This window comes from Musa acuminata, chromosome BXJ1-11 (genome assembly GCF_036884655.1).
Source record: "Musa acuminata AAA Group cultivar baxijiao chromosome BXJ1-11, Cavendish_Baxijiao_AAA, whole genome shotgun sequence".
NCBI lineage: Eukaryota > Viridiplantae > Streptophyta > Magnoliopsida > Zingiberales > Musaceae > Musa > Musa acuminata.
Window position 1 is genome coordinate 32,988,184 of NC_088337.1, and position 21,677 is coordinate 33,009,860.

At 42.4% G+C, this 21,677-nt stretch overlaps 2 protein-coding genes and 1 pseudogene across 5 annotated transcripts; 1 reads left to right on the top strand and 2 right to left on the bottom strand.

Moving 5' to 3' along the window:
* Positions 1–1,102: 1,102 nt before the first annotated feature.
* On the bottom strand, positions 1,103–3,003 carry LOC103972437 (patatin-like protein 3). Its single transcript, XM_009386777.3, has 3 exons — positions 1,818–3,003; positions 1,580–1,642; positions 1,103–1,512 (listed from the first exon to the last, which is right to left on the bottom strand). The coding sequence occupies exons 1-3, from the start codon at positions 2,754–2,756 to the stop codon at positions 1,315–1,317; spliced, it is 1,200 nt and encodes a 399-aa protein (XP_009385052.2). The 5' UTR covers positions 2,757–3,003; the 3' UTR covers positions 1,103–1,314.
* Positions 3,004–5,905: 2,902 nt separating this feature from the next.
* On the top strand, positions 5,906–8,630 carry LOC135597792 (small ribosomal subunit protein eS12-like; annotated as a pseudogene).
* Positions 8,631–13,205: 4,575 nt separating this feature from the next.
* On the bottom strand, positions 13,206–21,432 carry LOC135585398 (auxin response factor 6-like). 4 transcript variants are annotated; one of them, XM_065091268.1, is made up of 15 exons: positions 20,875–21,432; positions 20,011–20,125; positions 18,710–18,822; positions 18,438–18,533; positions 18,303–18,359; positions 18,059–18,214; positions 17,847–17,931; positions 16,963–17,053; positions 16,730–16,894; positions 16,534–16,656; positions 16,228–16,303; positions 15,913–16,060; positions 14,567–15,759; positions 13,825–14,015; positions 13,206–13,575 (listed from the first exon to the last, which is right to left on the bottom strand). In XM_065091268.1, exons 2-15 carry the CDS (start codon positions 20,051–20,053, stop codon positions 13,377–13,379), a joined length of 2,736 nt encoding a protein of 911 aa, XP_064947340.1. In that variant the 5' UTR covers positions 20,054–20,125; positions 20,875–21,432; the 3' UTR covers positions 13,206–13,376. The 4 variants fall into 4 exon arrangements, with proteins under 4 accessions (XP_064947340.1, XP_018676384.2, XP_064947339.1 ...); XM_018820839.2 differs by having other exon boundaries at positions 20,011–20,130; XM_065091267.1 differs by having other exon boundaries at positions 18,710–18,828; positions 20,875–21,431.
* Between the last annotated feature and the right edge of the window lie 245 nt (positions 21,433–21,677).

Genomic DNA, 21,677 nt, shown 5'->3' on the forward strand with positions numbered 1-21,677 from the left:
GGTCAAGTAGATATGTAGTGTGTCGGTTGCTCAGGGTGGTGATACTAATGTCATTCCAACATGGATAGGTTTTGTCAAAGTTTATTTCAGGAAATGAGAGAAAGCATGCTTGCCTTTCTTTGGTATGATTTCTCACTTGTTGAAGCTAAATAAGATGACTCTTTGGACATGTATTAATCTGCTTAGAAACCTGGATAGAAGCTCTCCTCTACTCTCACTTGTTGAAGGTAAGTAAGAGGGCTCTTTGGACATGTATTAATCTGGATAGAAGCTCTCCTCTACATTCTTGATTCAAGTGTAAGATTTATAGTATTCCACTCTGGCAGAGGTAGAACATAACATGGATGCAGTTGCATTAAAAGACTTTTGCTTTCTTTTCGTTGATGATTTTACCTTCATATTTTCTTTGGAAAGCTTCTTTGTGAATTGTTGTTACCAGGTTGTATATTTGTTTCATACCGAGGTCAAAAAAGCTATTAATTATCCTGGAAGCTTAGGAGAAGCGAGTGAGTCAGGGCTCATGGACAAGACAATATGGCGGCAGTGACACCCACTGCTACCTGTCAACCGTTCCACAGCCTCCATGACTCGCTCGTTTCTCCATCCTTCATGTCTACTCTTGGGTACACAAAACAGCATTGCACGCACTGCATCATTTCTGTCCTTGTCTTACCTGATGCAGTACGTAAAAGAGACGAGGAAGAAAAGATCAAAGCCCCTGTTATCCTTTTTAGATCATCGTCAATCTCTCACATGCTTCGATTGGTGGTCCTGTGGACACAGTACAGTCTTCAATCGAGGGGGACCGGTGACAAATGCCACTTCCATTCTTGTGGTTGTAAAAGAAAGAACAGATTCAAAATTCCAGTCTCATAGTAATGTCATCTTATAAACTTTGAAGATGATAGGTGTGAGGACTTCTGGTAGCAATTTCCTTATGATTAGAAGCTGGTTTGTATCAACCTATGGAAATCGTGTAAGCCGGGAAGATAGAAGAACTGAGGTGGCTTCATGGATTTTGTCAACCCATAACAAGCTTCGGTGGGAATGTGTGAAACACTAAACAATTAGGGCAGCAGCACAGATAAAGAGGCAGAGCACATAAGGAAGACGACAACATAGATAGGCAAGGAACATAGATAGATCCCTTCCCTGAGGTTTTCTTGAAGCAGGGAGAGATGTTGCACTTGAGAGAGGCAACAAAAAACATACTCGAGGGTTACTGCACAAGCTTTCACCCCGAAACAACCCACGCAAAAAGGGGCAATGGATGATGAGACCAGTCTAACAGTACATGTACATCGAGGTAGGTGGTCAGCAGGAGGAGGAGGACCGGCCGGGCGTCGTCGAGGGCTTCAACACGACGGTGGGGACGGCGCTCCGCTTCCGCCGCTCGTGCTCCTTGATCAGCTCCGCCGCTACCAGGTCCAGCTTCTCCCCGTTGGTCTTTTCCGACAGCTTCCTCCCCTGAAACAGCACCGACTCCACCCCCCTCTCCGTCGCCCCGCATCCCTGCGTTACCCCGACGCCATTGTCAGAGACCATTCTCGACATGCCGTCGAAGATAAAGAGGGTTTACCTGGATCCTAACGTAGTTGCTCGCCCGGCGCTCCCCAAACGCCATCCCCACCGCTTGATCCACCTGCGTTTACTCGGACACAATAACTGTCACCGTATGTAATGACCGAAATACCCAAACATTACAAAGGACCCTCCTCCTAGATGAAGGGTACCATGGTCTTTTAAAAAGAAAACAAAAAGGAGGATTTATCGAACGGAAATTTAAGTGCCGGAAGCGGCAGCGTCGGGGTGCTGACCACGTCGGCCTGGGCTCTGCCGGTGATCATCGCAATATCCGCCACGGAAAGCAGCGATGGAGCCTTCCCGAGTGACGCCGGGGCCTCCGCGCCCCCGAGCGAGACGACGAGGAGGTCCTTCACCCCCGCGGCGGTGGGAAACTCGCGACGATTGTTGAGCACGTGGGTGATGGCTGCCGCCGTGGGGTTCCACATCGCCAACCCGCCCCCGACCGCCCGGATCCGCGTACGGCCGTCCACGGAGCGCATCTCCACCGCTGCCGCCCCCGCCGCCGGGTCCGCGCATGTGGCGGCGCACACCTCCTCCATCCGAAAGTCGTAGCCGTCTGCCTCCACGGCGTCCGCCCGCGAGAACACGAAGGGCGCCCCCGTCGCCAGGTCGTAGCACGGGATGAGAACCGGCTTCAGGGCGTCTCGCATGGTCGCGTCCCCGAACACCCGTCGGAGCAGCCCCCCCGAACGGCAGAGGAGACCCGCCAGGATTCCCTTCCGCTGGGCGGCTGAAGAGGCGAGGCGGCGGCCGTGCTTGGCGAGCAGGCGGAGAGCTTCAGCGACAGAGAACAGGGGCCGGCCGTCGTGGCCCCGTGTGAAGAGGAGGGCGGCGAGGACTCCCCCGGCGCCTGACCCGGCTGCGAGGTCGAAGAAGTCGGCCACGCAAGCGTCGGGGTCGCCGACCTGCTTGCGGAGGGATGCCTCGAGTCGGGCAAGAGCGGCGCCGGCGAAGTCCACGCCAGCGGCATCGATGGAGAGGACACGTACCGCGCCGGAGGTTGCGGAGCGAACGCGGGGCGCGGCGGGTGTAGCGGGCATGGAGGGGAGAAGGAGCTTGGGGTCGTCGTAGCCGAAAAGGAACTTGCTCTCCAGTATCGAGAAGATCTCGTAGCTCAGTTTGTCCATGTCCAGGCTCGGTTCCACCCAAGCAGCCGCCGCCGCCGACATGTTCCTTTCCGATTCTCTGCACGAGAAAAGGTAACTACCCAACACTAATCTCGGCTTACTTCTTCTTCCTCTTCACTCTCTCTCTCTCTCTCGGTCTTTCTCACGGCAGCCGATCGAGACAGAGGAATTACGAGAGCAAGAGAGAGAGAGAGAGAGAGAGAGAGAGAGAGCAGACGGGGTGGCGATGTCGGCGAGGCGTCTGCCTCGTTCGCCTCGCAGCATTTTATAGACGGGAAAGCACGTTAGATAGAATTACTATTATTGTCGTCCTCTCGAGGTGTCAAATGCATCTCCACTGAAGCCGGAAAACATGTTTCTTGTAGCTGTTAATACTCCCCTGCTAAATTTAGCCTCTGCAATTTTGATGTCATAACAGTGGGATGACACTATTAACCAGAATTAATTAGTCAACAACCATCGGAACAATATCAGAAGACATTACTCGTTGGCAGCACAGTCTATACACACAGTTCTAATGGGTGATAGATAGGTTCGTAAAAGCGAAGGAGAGGAAGCGTCGAAGGCCCGTGCAAAGATAGATAGATAGATAGGTTCGTCAAGGACGACCACTTTATTCCCCTGCCTTTATTTCTTTCTTTATGCAGCCTTACCATTTACTCAACATCTGCTTTCTATTTCCAACAAGTGTGTCATGTGAGACCCCTATTTCATATTCTGCGGTTGAACCTCAAATGACAAAAGGGATGTTTCCACAGACACCATCAACATAAAGGCAAACATTTTGCAGGATTTCTGCATCACAGGTTTGTGGAACAGGCTGGAGGATCGTGAGCAGATCAGAACCAAGCCTTGACTACCTCGTGATACTGTTTTAGAGTAGTCAAACAGTCTTAGATGGAATCGTGTCACTTTTCCGAGTCGGATTTTGTAGCAACCTCTTTGTTCTTTGGAAAATGAACTTATTTTGTACACGAACGACATGCATTGTTCAGCCCCACATTTGGATAATTCCTTCATCCTTTACGCTAACCCGCAATCATGTGATTCGGGTAGGTACAGTACAGACTATGAGTGGGTTTTGGAACACTCAGCAAAAGTTTATGCTTCGGATGGAAGGTTGGGACAAAGACACAGCCTCATTGTAAGTGTAAAAGAGATGGCCAAAGCCATGCTCAGTGGTCATGAAGGCAACAAGAAGAGAAACAAATTATATCCCACGGTCGAAGGACTGACTGGGTAGAAGTAGAAATGACTCTTTCATCGTAAGATTAGGCATGTATTGATTGTTGTCTCCAAATGGTCTCATTTTAATTTGTTGTTGTTGTTGTTGTTGCAGAATTAGTGCTTCCTCTACCCAGATTCTGGACCTTTAGGGTAATGTTGGCTTCTCTGCATCTCAAGCTTCTGACCTTTACGTATGTTTGCAGCAGCTTTCCATGTGTTCGTTCAACAAAAATAACTATGCTAATCTTATATGATTTGTCTAGCCATGCATGCCACATCAATTTTCTTATGGTTGATCCACCACTGCATCATGTTGAAGCTCCACAAAAGAGTCACATAGTGTTCTTCTTCTCCAAATCACAGCTGCAGTAGGTAAGAGACACAGACTTCGCTAGGATCTTATAGCGTAAGAACTTGTCCTGTAGATTGCTGCTAACGATGAGGAGAAATTGCAAACAAGTTTTCACTTTGCTCCAGTAAACTCACCATCTCCATCGATCATTCATGGAAGTGACATATCTACTTGCAGATGCATTCTAGGCATTTATCGTGTGTGGGCGGCCACATGCCATGCACAAACACAACCAGGGCAATGGAGATGGATTATTATCTTCATCAGTACAGTGAGATCTACTACGACCATGTCAAATATCTCTGCTTGGGGACTGTGTCGGGGAAGACGAATTCCTGCAGGGACAGGCTGGTTAGTGATTTCTTTGCCCCCATCCATTGATGCAGTCAACTGTTTCAAGCAGCAAAGATTTCTGGAACGAATCTTGGGGTGATGGCACAACATATATTTGCCTTTTTTGTCGGATTGACTACGAGGTTTTACGACATGCATTGCGGGGGAAGGGGAATCCACAGAAGAAGTGAGTCAATTCATCTCATGCTCGGATGCAACGCAAACTGTACTCACAACAAAAGCAAAGGAGAAAGAAAAGCTACATCATAGCTGTGGTGGTCGAGGAAAGCGAGCTGTGGTGTCTGAAGCTTCAAAGCTTTTGCCCCCAAACAAAACTCTGCCACACAAGGCATTTATGCTTATGATATCAGGTGGCGTGATGTCTCTGTCCCGAGATCTGGGGTGTCTGTCTCCAGATCTGGATCGCTCTTCATCGTCTTCGACCTCTCCCTGTTGCCCTGCAATCTACAGTGGTCAATTCGACTACGAGGACCCGGGTGTCGTCTCAAGGTGAAACATCTCTACCACTCGTGACAGAGAGGGCGAGGAGGACTGCAGGCCAGCTAACCCTAGCTGGTGCCATGGGGCTGCGCGTGCACGGGCGCTTTGGACATTGCGTGATGTAGGATACGGATCTACGGAAGCGTCTGTCAAATGTTCCAATGATTGCAACCTATCATTAGGCGTCGATGCCCACTTTAAAGGACTGCATGCGTGCGGGAAAGATGGTATCCTGGAGCTGCTTAAAACGAAGTAAAAGATGATGCCCTCGAGCACGTATCGAGTTACTTCTCGAGCATTGATGGAATCTGGAATCTGACATGTGTTGGAGTCCATTAGGTCGAGCTTAACCGAGAAAGGAGGGAGAAGATCCCCTGCACAGGTAGCGGAGAGAAGAGGGAGGTTTCTTCGATCGTCTCCGTTCTTGTTTTGGTGGCTCCGACACCCCTGAAACCATCAGGGGTTGACGATACCCATACCCATGATGGATGGGTCCCGACCCACACGGATGGTAGGTCCCACGCTTCGGGTCGTGGGTTTTGATAAGCCCATGCAGGTTTAATGGGCCGGTCTCGAAACGGACCGAGACCCGAAACAAAGACCGGTATACAGACGCCACCTCGTCTCGCTTCCCGGTCCGGAAACCCTAAACCCTCCACTCCCGTTCTCTCCTACGGTTATTGGTTCCTCGAGTCGACCTCGCACGGTTTCTTCTCTCTTCCTCTGTTGTTCCTGAGATCCAGATCTTTTGCGCGAGAAGGAGATGGCCGCGTACGTAACCCATCCCCCCTCGTCTTCCTTTGATCCGTTTGGAACTAGCTAAGAGTTTGATGTTTTTGTTTGATTCTTGCGTTTGGATTGATGTTTGTTATTTTGGTTGTTTGATGCTTGGTTCTACCTTAATGGATGGACTTTATGGTTAGAATAGATGGGCGCTAGTTGCTTCCACCGATTGTTTCTATGGATCTGTGTCAACTTGTTCAAGATCCGCAGTATGACGGAGAAAACCCAGAGAAAAGAGCGGGGGAATGAGTCTTTTAGATAACATGAGGAGAGAAATCAAAATTTCTAAATGACTTTTCTTTATTTTCTTGTTTCTCTCTCTCTCTCCCTCTTCTGTTCTTTCCTATTTTGCCGATGCTATGCTCTTTTTTGCCCTTCTGCTGCTTTTTGATGTGTTCTTCCTCTTCATTCCTTATGCACCCTTTTTCATCCTCTCTATCGTTGTGCTACTGCTTTTTTTTTATTGCAATATGTTACTGGAATCTGTGGTTTCACATTCTTTTTTTTCCTTTAATTTGTTGTTGATGCTTAATGTTCTCTGTTTTCGGCTGTTGTTTTGATTATGTTTCTGTGATGTGTTTTTCTAGCTGCAATCTCTTTTGCTTCCGTGACGCTGAGTTGATATATCCAGTATGATTATATCTTTTGTTTCTCGTTCTTTATGCTAATTGTGAGGAGCATGATGCCCTTCTTCTGAAAAAGGAAATATTATTATTTTAGTTTGTTTATAAGCCTGAACTAATGTCTTCATTATCTGTACATTATTGAACAGAAAAGAATTATCCATTCTGGGTTCTTATAATTTTTTTTTTGTGTTATCATCCTTTGTTTATCATCCTCATTTCAGTGAGGTGTGTATCTGGTGCACCTCAATTTAATAACTTACAGAAGCCGAACAGCAGTTTTGCAGACGATCATAGGTGGGATCACAAACTTGTACTTGGTAGCTGATCTTATTGTCCTCCTCTCCTGGCTTAATCGGATCGACCTTGCTTAACCAACTTACTTGCCTGACCTGCTCCTTGAAGTTTAGTTTCATTAAATACAGCTTATCTTGTCTACTGTTTCAATTCGATGGCAATCTAACCACCACAGTTCTCTTTTATGGTTTTTTTTCTTTTTAACATGTGTAATGAGCCTTCATGTTAGTTGTATTGTTGACACTGCTGTAACTTGTTTGCAATGGTAATAGCTGAATTTACTGCTTGATAAGTCATTGTTCATTTTAGTTGATGATATTTTGTCATATACCCCTGAATAAACTATACATGCTTAGAATTTCATTTTTTTTTCTAAAGCAGTAGTTATTTTCCATTATTTTATTTTGACTTGTTTCTTATTATGCGTGTCATGTCATTTAAATTTGCACAGGCGTTAAGCATATACCTTACATGTTGTTGTATACCCACTTAACTGTTGTAGACTCTCCATGTGGTTATCAGTGAAGATGCTGAAAAATCTGCTCCAGTTCATGGAGAATCCATGGATTTGATGACCGCTCTCCAACTTTTGACGTAGAAATCATTGGCTCATGATGGGCTTGTTCGTGGGCTCCATGAAGCTGCCAAAGCAATTGAGAAGCACGCAGCACAGCTTTGTATTTTGGCCGAGGATTGCAACCAGGCCGACTATGTCAAGCTAGTCAAAGCGCTTTGTGCTGATCATAATGTGCATCTAGTCACGGTGCCAAGTGCCAAAACCCTTGGCGAGTGGGTAGGGGTTAGTATCTATTGCTTATCTATAATTCCTTTTTCGATACTTTTACTTTGGGAGTCTTTAGTTGCTTAAAATATTAATGGAGAATGATTTTTTTTGGGGGGGGCAACATTCGTTACTGATGGTGGGAAAACAAAAACATTTTAGAAAACCTTCTTCCAGACATGTAGGAAATTTATTCTTTTGTATTCTGATTTTTTTCCTCTAGAAAATGATAGGAAATTGGGCTGTGGAATAAAAACTTATTTTTTTCTTGGGCTGTAATAAGGACTCTTTGGCTGGCAAATTGCATATCACCTTTTATTCTCTTGTCAAGGCATAGAAGTTTGCAGCCGTTTGGCTTTAGTTTATTTTGCGGTACTGACTGCTTGTGTCATGCTCTGCCCTAATGTGTTTTTCCTAAATTGATTGATGCTTGGAATGCAGGTATGCAAGATCGACTCAGAGGGAAAGGCCAGAAAAGTTGTGGGTTGTTGGTGTGTGGTAGTCAAGGTACTGCTATCGCTTGAAAAGCAGTCTTTATACATGTAATTTGTTTATCATCTTCGGTCATGATGCTACATTCTGTTGATGCTCTTCAACAGGATTATGGTGAAGAATCAGAGGGCCTTCACATAGTTCAGGAATATGTCAAGTCCCACTAAGCTTTGCATATATCGAATTGGGTAATACAGCAATCTGTTTCTTTTACACAATTTGGTCTAAGGACAATTCTGAAAGGGCTGTAGTCTTTTACAGATGATTTCTCATCTCGTATTGACGTATTTTCCAAGTGACAGTATCTGGCGATTGCTGGACCTAACCGAGTTCGGCTTCGTTGACCATCTTAGGTTGAGTTACTGGGAGACGACTGGGATCTATCTGGGTCGAGATCTTTTTTTTCTTTTAAACTGTGTCAGCTGTAGACAATGAAACCCTTTTGATATTTAAATTAGTCAAAGTTCCGAGGATTCAATCAAATATCAAAGTCAAAAGAGCCTATTCCAAAGTTTCTTGAGAATGTATTTGAGAGCATACTGTGATGGGTGAATGTTAAATTTAGATTATGGTAAATATCGAGAATAGTTATACACAATACATCATTCAACCATCAATAAACCTCAAGATCGTGCGCATCTAAGTTGCAATGCACTTAATGACTTTATTGAGTTAGCTTTCTTGTCACTATTGTGACCTCATGAGATCGAGTCACATCACCAACCCTGAATGACTAGGTCCTACGTGATATGTCGATCGAATGGGTATAGAATATCAATAACGAAACGATTGTAGTTTAACCTTAGGAGATAGAACTTGAAGACACATTTTAACTAACAAGAACATCCTAAAAATTTTATTAATCATCAAAGTTGTACCTCTTAAACTAAACTAAACATCAGGATCGTAAAAACATTTCGGGTAGTGAGTAGATAAATCAGTGAGCAATGACGAGGGAAAGCAAGAAAAGGATGCAAACCAATTTATAGTACTTTGGTCGTCTTTATCTATCTCCACTCTTAATTCGAAGCTATCGGTTTTCACAACCGACCTTCCTTTCGATGGACGAAAATTAACTGGACGAAAATTAACTACTCTTGTTACAATCCTTCTCTTTTTCACAGGTTTAGGAGAGAACCTTTATACATCTTTTCTCATTTTATAAGGCTTGGCTTAGAAAAGAACCTTTATTCCTCTCTTTTACACGAGACCTCACTTTTCCTTAGTATAATCTCTACGTTCGAGGAAAAGACTCAAACACTTTTCAAGAGAGTTTACATACTTCAATTCATAATATTCAAACAAGTATAAGTGAGATATTTATAGACCTTAAATGACTTAAAAAATGAAGCTAAAAATTTAAATCCTTGAGTTTTCAGGGTACTAGTGGTAGTACCGTCAGGGTCAGGTAATACTACCGTCGAATAGAGCCTGATAATTTGGGTTCTGACTATACCACCATCACTTTGGACAGTACTATGATCGATACTAATGGTACTACTGTCGAACTTCCCAGAAAAACGCAACCCGTGCCTTTCGGCTCTTAGGTGGTACCACCTCTTGGGCCTAGTGGTACCAATGCTTAGGCCAACACTGAATCGACTCTTAGCCCTTGTAGCCAGGGAAACTTACCGCCTGCTTGCCTTATGGGGCCAGAATCCCGATTGCCAACGTTGTCCTTACAACTAGGAAACCCTGGCTGCAAGGGCTGCCTTTGGCCAGGTTGAGAGCAACAAGGTGTGCTCTTGGCCAAGGTTGTAAGTAGCCTTCGGCCAAACTGCAAGGCAACAATAGTTATTACTCTTATTCTTCTATTTCGCGATAACAATTTTGACGACAAAACATTGATCTGAAGAACCTTTTAATAGAGAGAAAAGGTGTAGTCCAAATTTGAAAACTACGATAAAAATCATCGCAATAGTGCAAAAGTAATTCTATGTAATTCAACATAATACACGTAGTTTAAAAACTAATATTTCGCATGAGCAAGTTGGCTATGATATCACTATTGGGAAATATGGGATAGTATCACATGCGTAGCAAAAGAATAGAAAATAAAATCTCAAATTTTTCACAGAAAAAAGTTTCTTATCGTCGTACGAAGGTTAGTGCGTAAAAACTTATAAAATTGAAAATTGTGCATATATAAATGATATGTTACTTAGAGAGATCGTGTATCCCTAAAAACCTGCAAATCTATGAGAGAGGATAAATGAGGTCAATTGTCTTCATCTCTAGTGGTGATCCACATGGTAGATGCAACGAAGATGCTTTTTAAATCGTTGTAAGATCTTCCTCTTCACACACACCACGTGATCAAGGAGGGACTTTTGATTTGGTATCCTAATATCACGTGTCACACACACACACACACACATATATATATATATATATATATATATACATTACATGAGCAATCATACCAGATGATTATGGACCATAGTCTAATGTGATCAAGCTCGAGCTAGTGGGCCCAATCACTCATATTCATCTCGTTGTCAACGGTTCCGTCGGCATCTCATCACATCTTCATACGTTGCGATCATCAATCTCAGCCTCATAGGTCCCATTGTCACCTCCACGCTCTTGTTGTACCTCCTCGTGAAATTAAAACAAAATCATAATTACGTAGGCTCAATAATAAATAAGAAAAAAAAATGAAAGCTCATAGGCCCCAATAATAATAATAATCACACTACAATACACATGTACATCACATCACATGGTCCATGATCATCCGTCTACATCACATATCACATGTCCACATTACCATGTAGGACTACTAGATAGTAATAATAATTAATTAAACTATTTAATTAATTATTTTGTAGCTTTGGGGGTACCCTACCCTAGGGTGCCATATGCGGTTAGGAAACCTTGGCCACTAGGGTTATCCTTACGGTCAGGAATCCCTGGTCTAATGACTGCCTTGGGCAGCCAAGAATCCTTGGCCCCCCCTCTACAGCCAGCAAACCTTGGCTACAAGGTAATCATGGGCAACTAAGAAACTATGGCTGCCAGTTTGCCCCATGCGACTAGGAATCCCTAACCATAAGAACTCTTAGGCGATTAGAAAACCCTAATCGCCACCTATAGGGTAGCAACAGTTGCTGCATTTTCGTCCTCTTTTACGTCAATAATTTTGATGTTAAAAGGCCTCTTTAAAACATTTTTTAACAAAGGAAATAGGTGCATCCTAGATTTAAAAATTATGATAAAAAATCACAATAATAACACAAAAATAATTCTATGTGATTTAGCAACACATGCAGTTTAAAAACCAATCGTCGCACAAATCAACCTTGTTCTAACACCATTATTGGGAAACCTAGACAGAGCATTGCATGTGCAGCAGAAGAACAGAAAACAAAATTCATATATTTCCTAAATAAAGAGCTTCATCGTCGTGTGAAGATTGGTATGCAAAACCAAAAACGTAAAAGTAAAAACTGCACGTGTTAAGGCAGATTTGTTACTTAGGGAGATCGTATATTCATGTAAAATCTTAGATCTGTAGGAGTAGATGAAGAAAATCAACTGTCCTCCTCTTTAGTAGTGATTCACATGGTAGATGCGATGAAAATGTTTCTTAAATCGATGCATGATCTCTCTCCACGCGCACCACGTGATCAAGGAGTCGACTTTTTTTGTTGTCCACGTACCCCAAACTAGGGCTATCGATTGAGAATTAGATGGAGGAGTATAGGAGGAGACAATAAAAAAGGATCTAGCCTATACCCTTTTGAGACATGGAAATGCCATTGAAAGTTACAATGTCTACTTTAGATTGAAACTTAGCTTTGATACTATAAATGTTGGGAATGGAGGAGGAAGGAAACGATAAAAATCGAATACTATGACGTAATTAAAAGATAATACTTTCAATGAAGAAAATTGATGTAGTATTAAATAAGAGGTAAGATTTTGAACACTTATAAGATATTTTCAAGTGCACAAGGGGAGCATTGGCAAAGCAAGACGAGGGCAAGTGCGTGTGAGGGGGGTGTGTGTTGATGACACGATGACAATAGTGAGCAAGGGCAACGGCCACACTCGAGAGATTTAACGACCGTTACGAGAACTCGACGAAGGAGATAATCATATAAAGCAAAGGTAAAAAGATAAAAATAATCGAGTAAAAGACCAAAGGTAAAACGATAAAGATGGTTAAGAAGAACGTCAAAGGAACGCTCAGCAAAAAAAAATTTGCAGGCTGTTGGACATGCCAACAACAGGGCAGAGTTGCCAGATCATCTGCATCTTTCCTAGCCTTTTTTCTTCCCCATGGAACCATCGCAGGTCCTTTTCTTACCCCTTCTTTCGACAGAAAAGACACCTCTTCGCCTTAGATACCGCCGATGTCAGCGTTACGGAGACGAAGAAGATCAAAGGAAAGATCTCCATGGAGACCACAAGGGAACACAGTATTGCAAATGGCCACAGAAGTTAAGTTGATTTCATCAAAATTCACACTTATCAACGAAAAAACAGAAATAAAAAAAAGCACATCGAGAAAGATACTGCTTTCCGAGCATAAAGTGGTCAAAGCAGATGACATCCGAGGCCTCTGTGCCCCCACCCACCCATGGATACGAAAGGAACAACAGAATCATCATCAATGTTTTGATGAAAGGTGAAAGCAGCTGCCATGGATGAAGACATGCTGATATTTCTTTCGAGTGGCGGTCGATGGAGGCCACATCCTGCTGCTACTTCGTGTGTCAAACACAGTGCGGATGGTGGGCTATACAAAACCGACACAGCACAAGAACTGAATCGAAATCAATGATTCACTTACCTCTTGAAAAGGACAGCAGTGGAGATAATGCCGGACAGTCCATTTGGGCAACCCGAAGAGAGGAGGGGGAGTGCAACTTCCAGCACTCAAGACAGGGCCCCAGAAATATAATCTTTTGTGGTTCAGATCTGGATGTCACTCTCTAAATCTGGGGCAGAAGATGATCTTAGTGGAAAGAACTTTTCCCCTGTCAGCAACCTGAATGGAAACAGTTCACAGGCAATGCAGAGGAAAGGAATTGGATAAAGCAACTAGGTCAGGAATATATGTATGCCACAGCCTACGCTCACATACAAGTTCAGAGTACTGGAATTGTCTACTCTCATTATGAGAAAATAGTATATGATACAATTATTAGAGATGCAGAAATTAAGCTAGCTTACTCGGCGCTTCATGAGCACCTCAGACAAGAAAATGCAGCAAAAGATGGGATGATGGGATGATTGCGAGCCTGTGAAGATTCTGATTTCATTTTTCAGTACTCCAGTGTCCCCACAGACGCGATCCCGGTGCTCACAGTTCTCGAATCCTGCCGGTTGATGTAGTCGTCACAACTATTATTTGGGAGCCGTTTGATGCAAGTTGAGTTAACGAATTCAACACTCTGCTTGCCCATTTGCTGCACTTCCTGTGGCGAAAGTATTTTGATGCACCACACACTGTTCACAAACTCCCTGGAGAAGGCATAATCATGAAAAAAATGTCAGAGAAGCACACTTGAGATGTGAAACCAAACTAGAATCTTAAAAGTTGAGGTCAATATCAAAATCTTGAACTCCGATCTAGTTGCTATTAAGAAAATGCAATAGGTACGGTGGTAAAAATTCTGAACAGAAAAAGATGATCTTGTCAAAGTCAGTGAAGTATGACCATAAGATACGAAACAGTGTTACATAATAATGACATGATCAGAATGGACTTACTGCCAGGGATCATCGCCGACCAGAAGAATGTCATTCTCCCTGTCGACAAATACAAGCTGCCAGCCTGATCTCAAAGGGTCTTCTAACTGACCTTCTAGGCCAAACAAATGACCAAGCTCACTACGCAGCTCATGGTAGCTGCTAAACTTGGTAATGTCCAGTGACCTTCCGAAAGACCCTGATTTATAAACCTGTAATTGCAAATTATACTGATCAGCTGACTACAGGAGACAGTTCAACTGGCAATCATGTTCTTATCATGTAAAATGACTAACGGGAAGAGTTGGATAACTAATTTTAATACTTCCCAGCAAGTTTGTTTAATGAACAGTTAATAATCTTTCCATCTGTGCAAGTTTTACCAAGCATCAAGTCACTTTGTCAAAAGATGATTTAGCTTATATCCATTAAACAGTGAAGCAATAATTCTCAAATGCTTTTACAAGCAACTGAAGGAAACAAATATTCTATTAAATATCATGCATGTGTACAAAGAGTGAAAAATCCCAAAATGACCATATTAATCATTGAAACTAAATTTAGGCATGTAACTAATGAATGAGAGTGTTTTTTTCCCATTATTTTCAAATGAAAAAAAAAAACTCATTCATTTGGTGTTCACTTATGGCATTTTTATTAAATTCTCAGAATATGTAATTTTCGAGTAAGTTTTGCTGTTAAAAAAGATTCAAACCAGAGAACAGCAAAATTAACTTGAGGTCAACGAGGATAAATCACTGACCTTAACAGAGGTTCTGCTTTTTGGGTTTAATGAATCCACATTTTCAGGGGAATGCAGAAATCCAGGTTCCTCTAAACTATTGGAACCAGTCAATGTTTGATTCAATGAAAAATCATTTCCCGAGGAAGCCACAAAATTGCTAGCAGCATAGTGAATGTTCATTGAATCAGTCTCATTTCTGATATTGCTTAGGTTTGCCGTGCCATTCTGCACTAAAAGTGGTGAGGAGTCAATGTTAACACCAAACAAGAGATGATTCTGGCCATCCACGTTACCATCTTGATCCACCATGCACTCTCTTCCAGGAAATGGTGGTAATGTAACAGAACGCTGAGCAATGTTAGGTTGTGATACACCTGATTGTTCCACTCGTGGCATCACACATTGATCACCAGAAGGGAGCATTGACTCAATTGCCACCCGCTTTGAGGGCCAGGGACTTGAGGTAAATACTTGGTTGCCTCTTGACCAACTATGTAGATTTGATGCATCCTCTGGAGACAATTGATGCAAAATATCATGCAGTGAGGAGGCATTCGATGTTCGGACAAAGTTACCATTGGAGTTGGAAAAGTTCTGTGACTGGGAAAACGACAAAATATTTTGCAATGCAGTTGAAGGAGATTGTGATTCAGAGATAAGTTCAGGCAAGGCTGACATTCCAGTGCAAACTTGTTGAGTAGACAAAAACTTCTGCTGTTGTATTTGTTGATGATGCAGTGTTTGCTTCTGCTGCGGCAGTTGCTGCTGCGAAATTTCTTGCTGGTGCAGCTGCTCACCAAATGAATATTCCTGCTGCAACTGATGCTGAAGAAATTCAGCTTGAGACTGGCTTTGCACCTGGTTTATTTGAATATCCTGAAGAAAGGTTTGAGGAGGTTGAGATTGACCATGCTCTAGGACCTGACTTGGTAGCATAGGAGATGTTCTGGTGGATATGTTCTGAGTTTGCTGGAAAGGCAGAACTGAAGGTGATATTAGTTTTGTAGTCTCCGTGGTCCTCGTTTCCTGAAGTCCTGCTGCAGCCATTGCCTGGTACATGCCAGGCTGCAGACCAAGTATCGGAGTATCAAAATTTGGCTGCATCCAAGGTGTAACACCTATACCCTGAAAATTCAGTGACTGAAGTCCTGTATTTCCACCATTTTGAAGCCACAATAGAGGTGAATTCAGACTGATATCATCCTTTCCACCTAAATTGGAAAGACCATTAAGATGAATGGCAATACAGCACTAAAAATAATGAACAATACAAAATATAAACATATCATTATAGCTGGAAAAAACTGGTGAAGGCCTTTCTGCTGTAATTATTTTTGTACACAACAAGAAATCATAAAGTATACCGTAGAGTGAGGGCAATCCAGTAGGCCATGGACGCTTAAGCCTGAAAGGAAAAGGAGATGGATACATTGGAAAGGTTGTCAAAGGCTCAATTTCCCAGAGTGATACCCTGGGCTGCCTTTGTCCAGCTGTTGACTCATCCCAGCCAACCTGAATAAAATGAGAACCAGGAGTTTAGCCAGGACAGCAGCAAATCTTTATGTTCTCCAAGCAGATTTTGCAAAGTTCCATAAGACAGACAGACAGGTGTAAACCTTCAACATTTATTCAGAGACGAACCCTTTTGATTAAAAAATTGATATTGCGGAAAGATTTACCTTCACAGAGCGCCAGTGTGAATTTGGCCAACGGACAGGGTCAAGATCACTGATCCCTGTAATTGTGCCCATGTATCTGATAAACAAAAGAAGAAATCATCATGAGTGGAATATTATGGAATGGAATGTCAAAAATCTATCCTGAATAAAAACTTGTGTATGCAGTAACAACAAAGGGAACAAGAAAAGATTATCACAATACTTGAAGGGAACGATAAAAGATTATCACGACACTTGGTGATGCAACTAAAATATGTATGCCAAAGAACCTAAATTAACAGGATTGGTAGGTAAACTCAAACTTACCGTCGAACGCTTGACTCTTCTGTTTCAAAAAGCATCCGGAAACGCATACCCACAGAAACACGTGTGTGATGAACAGCCTTAACATATTTAGCTAGTGGGATAACAAATTCAGAAGGGCTTGCCCTGAAAGAATATGATATAACATTAATCAAAGTCAAACAAGCATAAGACAGATCTTTGAGCTGTGCCAGTTTACCTTGGGTTGTAAAATATAGTAAACCGGCTGTTTGTAGCGGCAGCATGAGCAGCTGCAGCAAGAAGCCCTATGTGCATGCTATCACTAGACAGTACAGATGAAGGCATAACTGTTTGTGGTCTATTAGCACGCCGAATTCCCAGAAGTAACTGATTGTTATCATTCCTATCAAAGCAAAAAACTTAGTATTGAGATTAAAAGACAATGCCAAAAAAAGTTAATTGTAATAGTACCATATAAAAAGTACAGAATCCCCTGCAACGAGTCTTTTTGCACTCACAAACACACTCCATCCTGTTGTAAGAAGATGCCTCTTCGGCTGACCTGCATCAGGAAAATGATAATGCCCTCAGTGATTAGGATATAATGTCACACATGCAATACAGGCTAAAAATCTTACTTGAAAAATGTGCATGAGCTACAAGTATTACCAAATTTTGGAAGCTGTTGTTCAGAATTTAGAACGCACTAGCAGAATGAAAATGAAAACACATAGCATCAAAAAGTTGTATGTCAGAAAAGGTACTACAGGTCCACCATGTGATTAATATGCATTCCTTGCTATTGAGCAAATACTTGCTAAAGAAATTGAAGTCTAATTCTTTTATTATGATCCACAATAATATTATAGCAGCAAATAGTTTGTGTATCTCTACCACAGAACATCTGCTGTTGGAATTAGGTCACTGTTTTTGTAAGTTCAATTATATCCATTTCGAACTTCCTTCCATTTCTAAATTCTCCGTCTGTAGATTTCAATCCATGTAACTGCACCACATGGTATCTGCACCCCGGTTCTGTCAACCAAGATAATTTCCTCCAGACATGTTCTCAAACATTGCTCACACTTGTCAAAATTGTTCTCTGCAAACTTATTCTCTAAGCCACCCCTAACAGCAGCATGAACTCTCTATTGGTCTCAAACTTCTGGTAGAAGTACCTTTCACACAAGATCAAGATGTGCATTATTGGTACGAGAGCTTTGGTTCAACCTTTATTAGTGGTAAAGAAATATAAGATTCTGTGGAACATGTTAATGTAATGCTGTCGATAGCCCATTGGACAACATATGAATTATGACTAGCAAAGTCTGAGACCATTCACTGATAACACATACCTCGGAAGATGTGGCGGAACTTCCACTCGTTACCATGGAGATCTTTTGCAATCAATTCTTGTGCAGGAGGCTGCTGTGAAAAATCCTACAAGAGCAACATAATTTGAATAAGTATAAGAGGATCAGATATTTCTGTTCTAGATTCATCATATCTATCATTTATTTTGTGTATTGAATTCCAATTCAAACTTGTCATAGCAAGAAAAATCTACCAATGGAGGGAACACTTTTTCTGCTGCTCGGCGGGGAACAGAGAATCCACCATGTGTACTGGTGTCGCTCGCAGTTAATGTCTTACAGAAATAATTGGTAGGTTGTTTACACGGTGTACCCATTTCAGTTATTAGATAAGGATCCTTTTGCTCTTGCTGCAGAATATGATGCAAAGTTATGCAACCAAAAGGATATTCAAGTGCAACATAGTAAGACATTGAAAGCGAAGATACAGTTCATTACAGGGCTTAATGGTTGCAACGTCATCTGGCCATAAACTTCATCTGTTTCTACATCTGCCTGAAGAGAACAGACATTCATAGATAAGAAAATGATCATGTAATTAGAAACAGTGACAAGTATCTAAAAGGAACTTACATGCATAGTAACATTATGCAGCTGACAAACCAACTGAGGAGGTAAGCTTGGGTAGCTGGGGAGTGAATCAAATTCCTTGTTGGTTGATGCAGCAACCTTCAGAGAGAATCTAAATTAAATAGCATCCCTTGAAGCATAAAGATGACATGTTCCACGTGTTATGACCAAAAAATGCTCATCAAATAAAACTCAAGAAGTCAAGTTCAGAACACTGGCAGATTATTGTATTGCTTAGTGCCTTACAACAAATTAGAAATGAGTAAATATCTGACCTGCTCGCTGTGGCCCTGTGGGAAATATACCACCCGACTTCCAACAGAAGGTAATGAAACTAGTGGTCCAGCACAAGCATGCCATAATTCCGAATTCAGACATACCTGTTCTTCTGCTTCTAGTGCCACAATTATCAATTACCAAAATGAGAATAAAGAAAACAAAAAGAGTAATAATGGGTGAGAGTGAAGTTTACAGAAACACAGTGATTAGGAAATAACAACTCATTTGCAGGTTGGAAGATACACACACACTGTTGTTTACACATAGTAGTCTCCTTGGTTCTTTTGCCAAACATAATTAAGAAAAAGATGAAGTAACTATAAACTCTGAAATAATCACTAATTTCTCTTTTTGTTACTGAACACATGGAAGTCTATTCACAGAAAAAGCCTCACATTTAAACTTGGTGTTTAACCATCTAAATAAGCATGCCTCTTTAACAGCTCAGGAAAATCTTTTAGTATCTTGTCTATGATGTTGATTGTCAAGAAATCAAGGTAAAGGTATAAAATCCAACTTCTGCATTTGTCGTCTATCATACAGGGAAGCTGAAGGTAAGTCTGATTCATGTCATCATAAACATCCTCTTAAACAATAGGTAGAAAATTATACTTGCCATTCCAATAGCTTTTTCAAGGTGGTTTCAAGCCTTGTTTGATTTTACTTGAAACAGATGGCTTTAGGAATAAGCAGAAAAAATGTTCTGTTTTAAATAGAATGGCTCTAGTTTGGCACATAGAGAAGTTTGGTCCTATGACTGTCGTGAGACGAGAAAAAACAAGGGTTTAACTAGTTTGCAGACCATAAATTGAGAATCATACATATCCGATGAGATAACCTACTGGGGGTAAAAGACAACTAATAAAATAAAAAATTGAATTAGAAGGCCCCATCTTATGCGTGCAAAATTGATTTTTCTGATGAATTGGAGATCGATGAAGAATTTGATTGTAGCTCTTAGCTCAACAACAGACATCAGAAACACTACAGATTCCAGGATAAGACAAATGCTGAACCTTCCATTCCAAGTTCCCACAGATCAGAGGTCTCTTATGCTTCAGCAACAAAGACCAAAATTTCAAGAGGGAACCCTATTCATTATTGATGCACATTTCCAGGTCGAAAATCTCAGAACACAATGATAGGAAGCTGAAGAATGCAGAACCAAGGGAGGAATCATCATGAACAAAGATTAGAATATACATAAGTACTGAAGCTTCCAGCAATAATGCACATCCGTAAACAGAAATTTCTGGGCTAAACAACAAAAAAGAGGAAAAAGCCAAAAAAAACTTACCTTCGTTCTGCTGATTGCACAGACCTCCTGACGAGAGCCTCATCTCCTGTACTTAATAGAGCGCTTGCAGCAACTGGAACCACACCACCGTCAAGCCCAGGACTGAAGTTGCTACCTTCTCTTCAAAGCATAACAAAACCTTTGGGTAAGAGATGCAACAAACACTGGCCGTTCTCTTTCACACAGAAAACCCATTTTCTTAAATTTTAATGCGCGAAACACATTCCTCTATTATTATTAGTATTTAGTAGTAGTTTTCACCCTCGCCAAAAGCCTCTACCCTTCAATTCGTATGGAATCCATGCAACACGGAAAAAAGGTGGAAACTAACTGGCATAAAAAACCCAAGAGAAACGGATGCGATTAATTCAAAGTCAAGTCTACTGCAAGAAATGTGCTCTCCCAGTATCATCAGTTCCAGAGCTGAACTATGCAAGCCCTAGCAAAAGAAGTCGCAACTTTGACATCAAGAGATAATTCTTTTGACGTTTACGAAAAATACCAAAGCCGTAAGAAACGTCAAATATCCTTAATATAGACGTCGCGGCGTCTCAGCTTATCAGAATTCTAAGCAAATCTCCTCCTCCATCGTCAATCGACAACCGCCAGGTTCTCGGACTAGATATACGGTCAACGAGCAACAAATCGGATGAACAAAAACATCCCAACGGACCAAAGAAACCCATCTGAAACCCCCTATCAACGAAGAAATTGACTCGGCTGAACCTCAAAATCCCAAACCAAGCTCAAGTTTAGATCAGAAGTAATATTCGAAAACCTCAAAACCTGATGATATCAGCAGAAACATGATCAAAATCCAAGCATCCGAGACGAAAGCCCCAAGGGAGGAAGTAGAGATCTCACCTCGGTAACTCCCTTTTAAAGCCGGACCAGCACTAACAGCATCGCAGCACCAAAAAAGGAGCCCTTTTTCTGCAATAGACGTCGATGCCAACCCCGATCCTCCTCCGATCTCCGCCTCGAACCGCAAGAACGAGCTCGGTTCCCAAGAAACTCGAACGCAGAGCTCCGTCGGAGAGCCTAGCGCGAGTTCATCCTCCCCAGGTGTCTCATCCGGAACCCTAGGTAGCTCAGCTCCCCGCCGCCGGGAACCAGCGCCGGATTCCGGGATCTCAGTGGTTAAAGAAGCATTTGCGACGGAACAGCGGCATCGCCCAACGATCCTTCCTGTCGAGGGAGCAATCGAAGGCCGGATACCGCCTGCTTGCTCGCCCGCCCACTTGGATGGAGAGCTCCGAAGAGAGTTCGAGGCGCCTCGTTTCAGGCTTTAACATGAACAACAGTAGCGCGAGATGGGAGGCATCGCTTATCATTATTATTTCTCTTCGTTACCGCACTAACAGAAAAAAAGGACGGAAGAACGATTAGGGTGAGATCAGTTGTGTTTGGGTTTGACCTTCTCGCCGCCGGAGCGAGTCGTAGTCTTCCCACAACCGTTCACATAGAAAGGCACAGGTAGTATTGCTACATGCACACACAATATTCGCATGTGATGGTTTATTCTACGGTGATGTGACGCTCGCTTTGTATCACGTACCATATAGAAGATTCACATGTTTCGACTGAGATAGCTTGGGCTCTCTCTCGGTTGACTGCATGAGCTTCCATCGAGCGGCAATGCGGCATCCGTGAACTGAGGAGTAGGA

Coding starts and splice junctions, on each gene's coding strand:
- LOC103972437 (XM_009386777.3), bottom strand. CDS start 2,756: ATGTCGGCGGCGGCGGCTGCTTGGGTGGAACCGAGCCTGGACATGGAC. Junction 1,643..1,817: donor GCAGAGCCCAGGCCGACGTG/GTCAGCACCCCG, acceptor GAGTAAACGCAG/GTGGATCAAGCGGTGGGGAT. Junction 1,513..1,579: donor GCAACTACGTTAGGATCCAG/GTAAACCCTCTT, acceptor GGGGTAACGCAG/GGATGCGGGGCGACGGAGAG.
- LOC135585398 (XM_065091267.1), bottom strand. CDS start 20,053: ATGAGGCTCTCGTCAGGAGGTCTGTGCAATCAGCAGAACGAAG. Junction 14,016..14,566: donor AAAGCAGAACCTCTGTTAAG/GTCAGTGATTTA, acceptor TTGCAATTACAG/GTTTATAAATCAGGGTCTTT. Junction 13,576..13,824: donor GTCGGCGATGATCCCTGGCA/GTAAGTCCATTC, acceptor TGCCTTCTCCAG/GGAGTTTGTGAACAGTGTGT.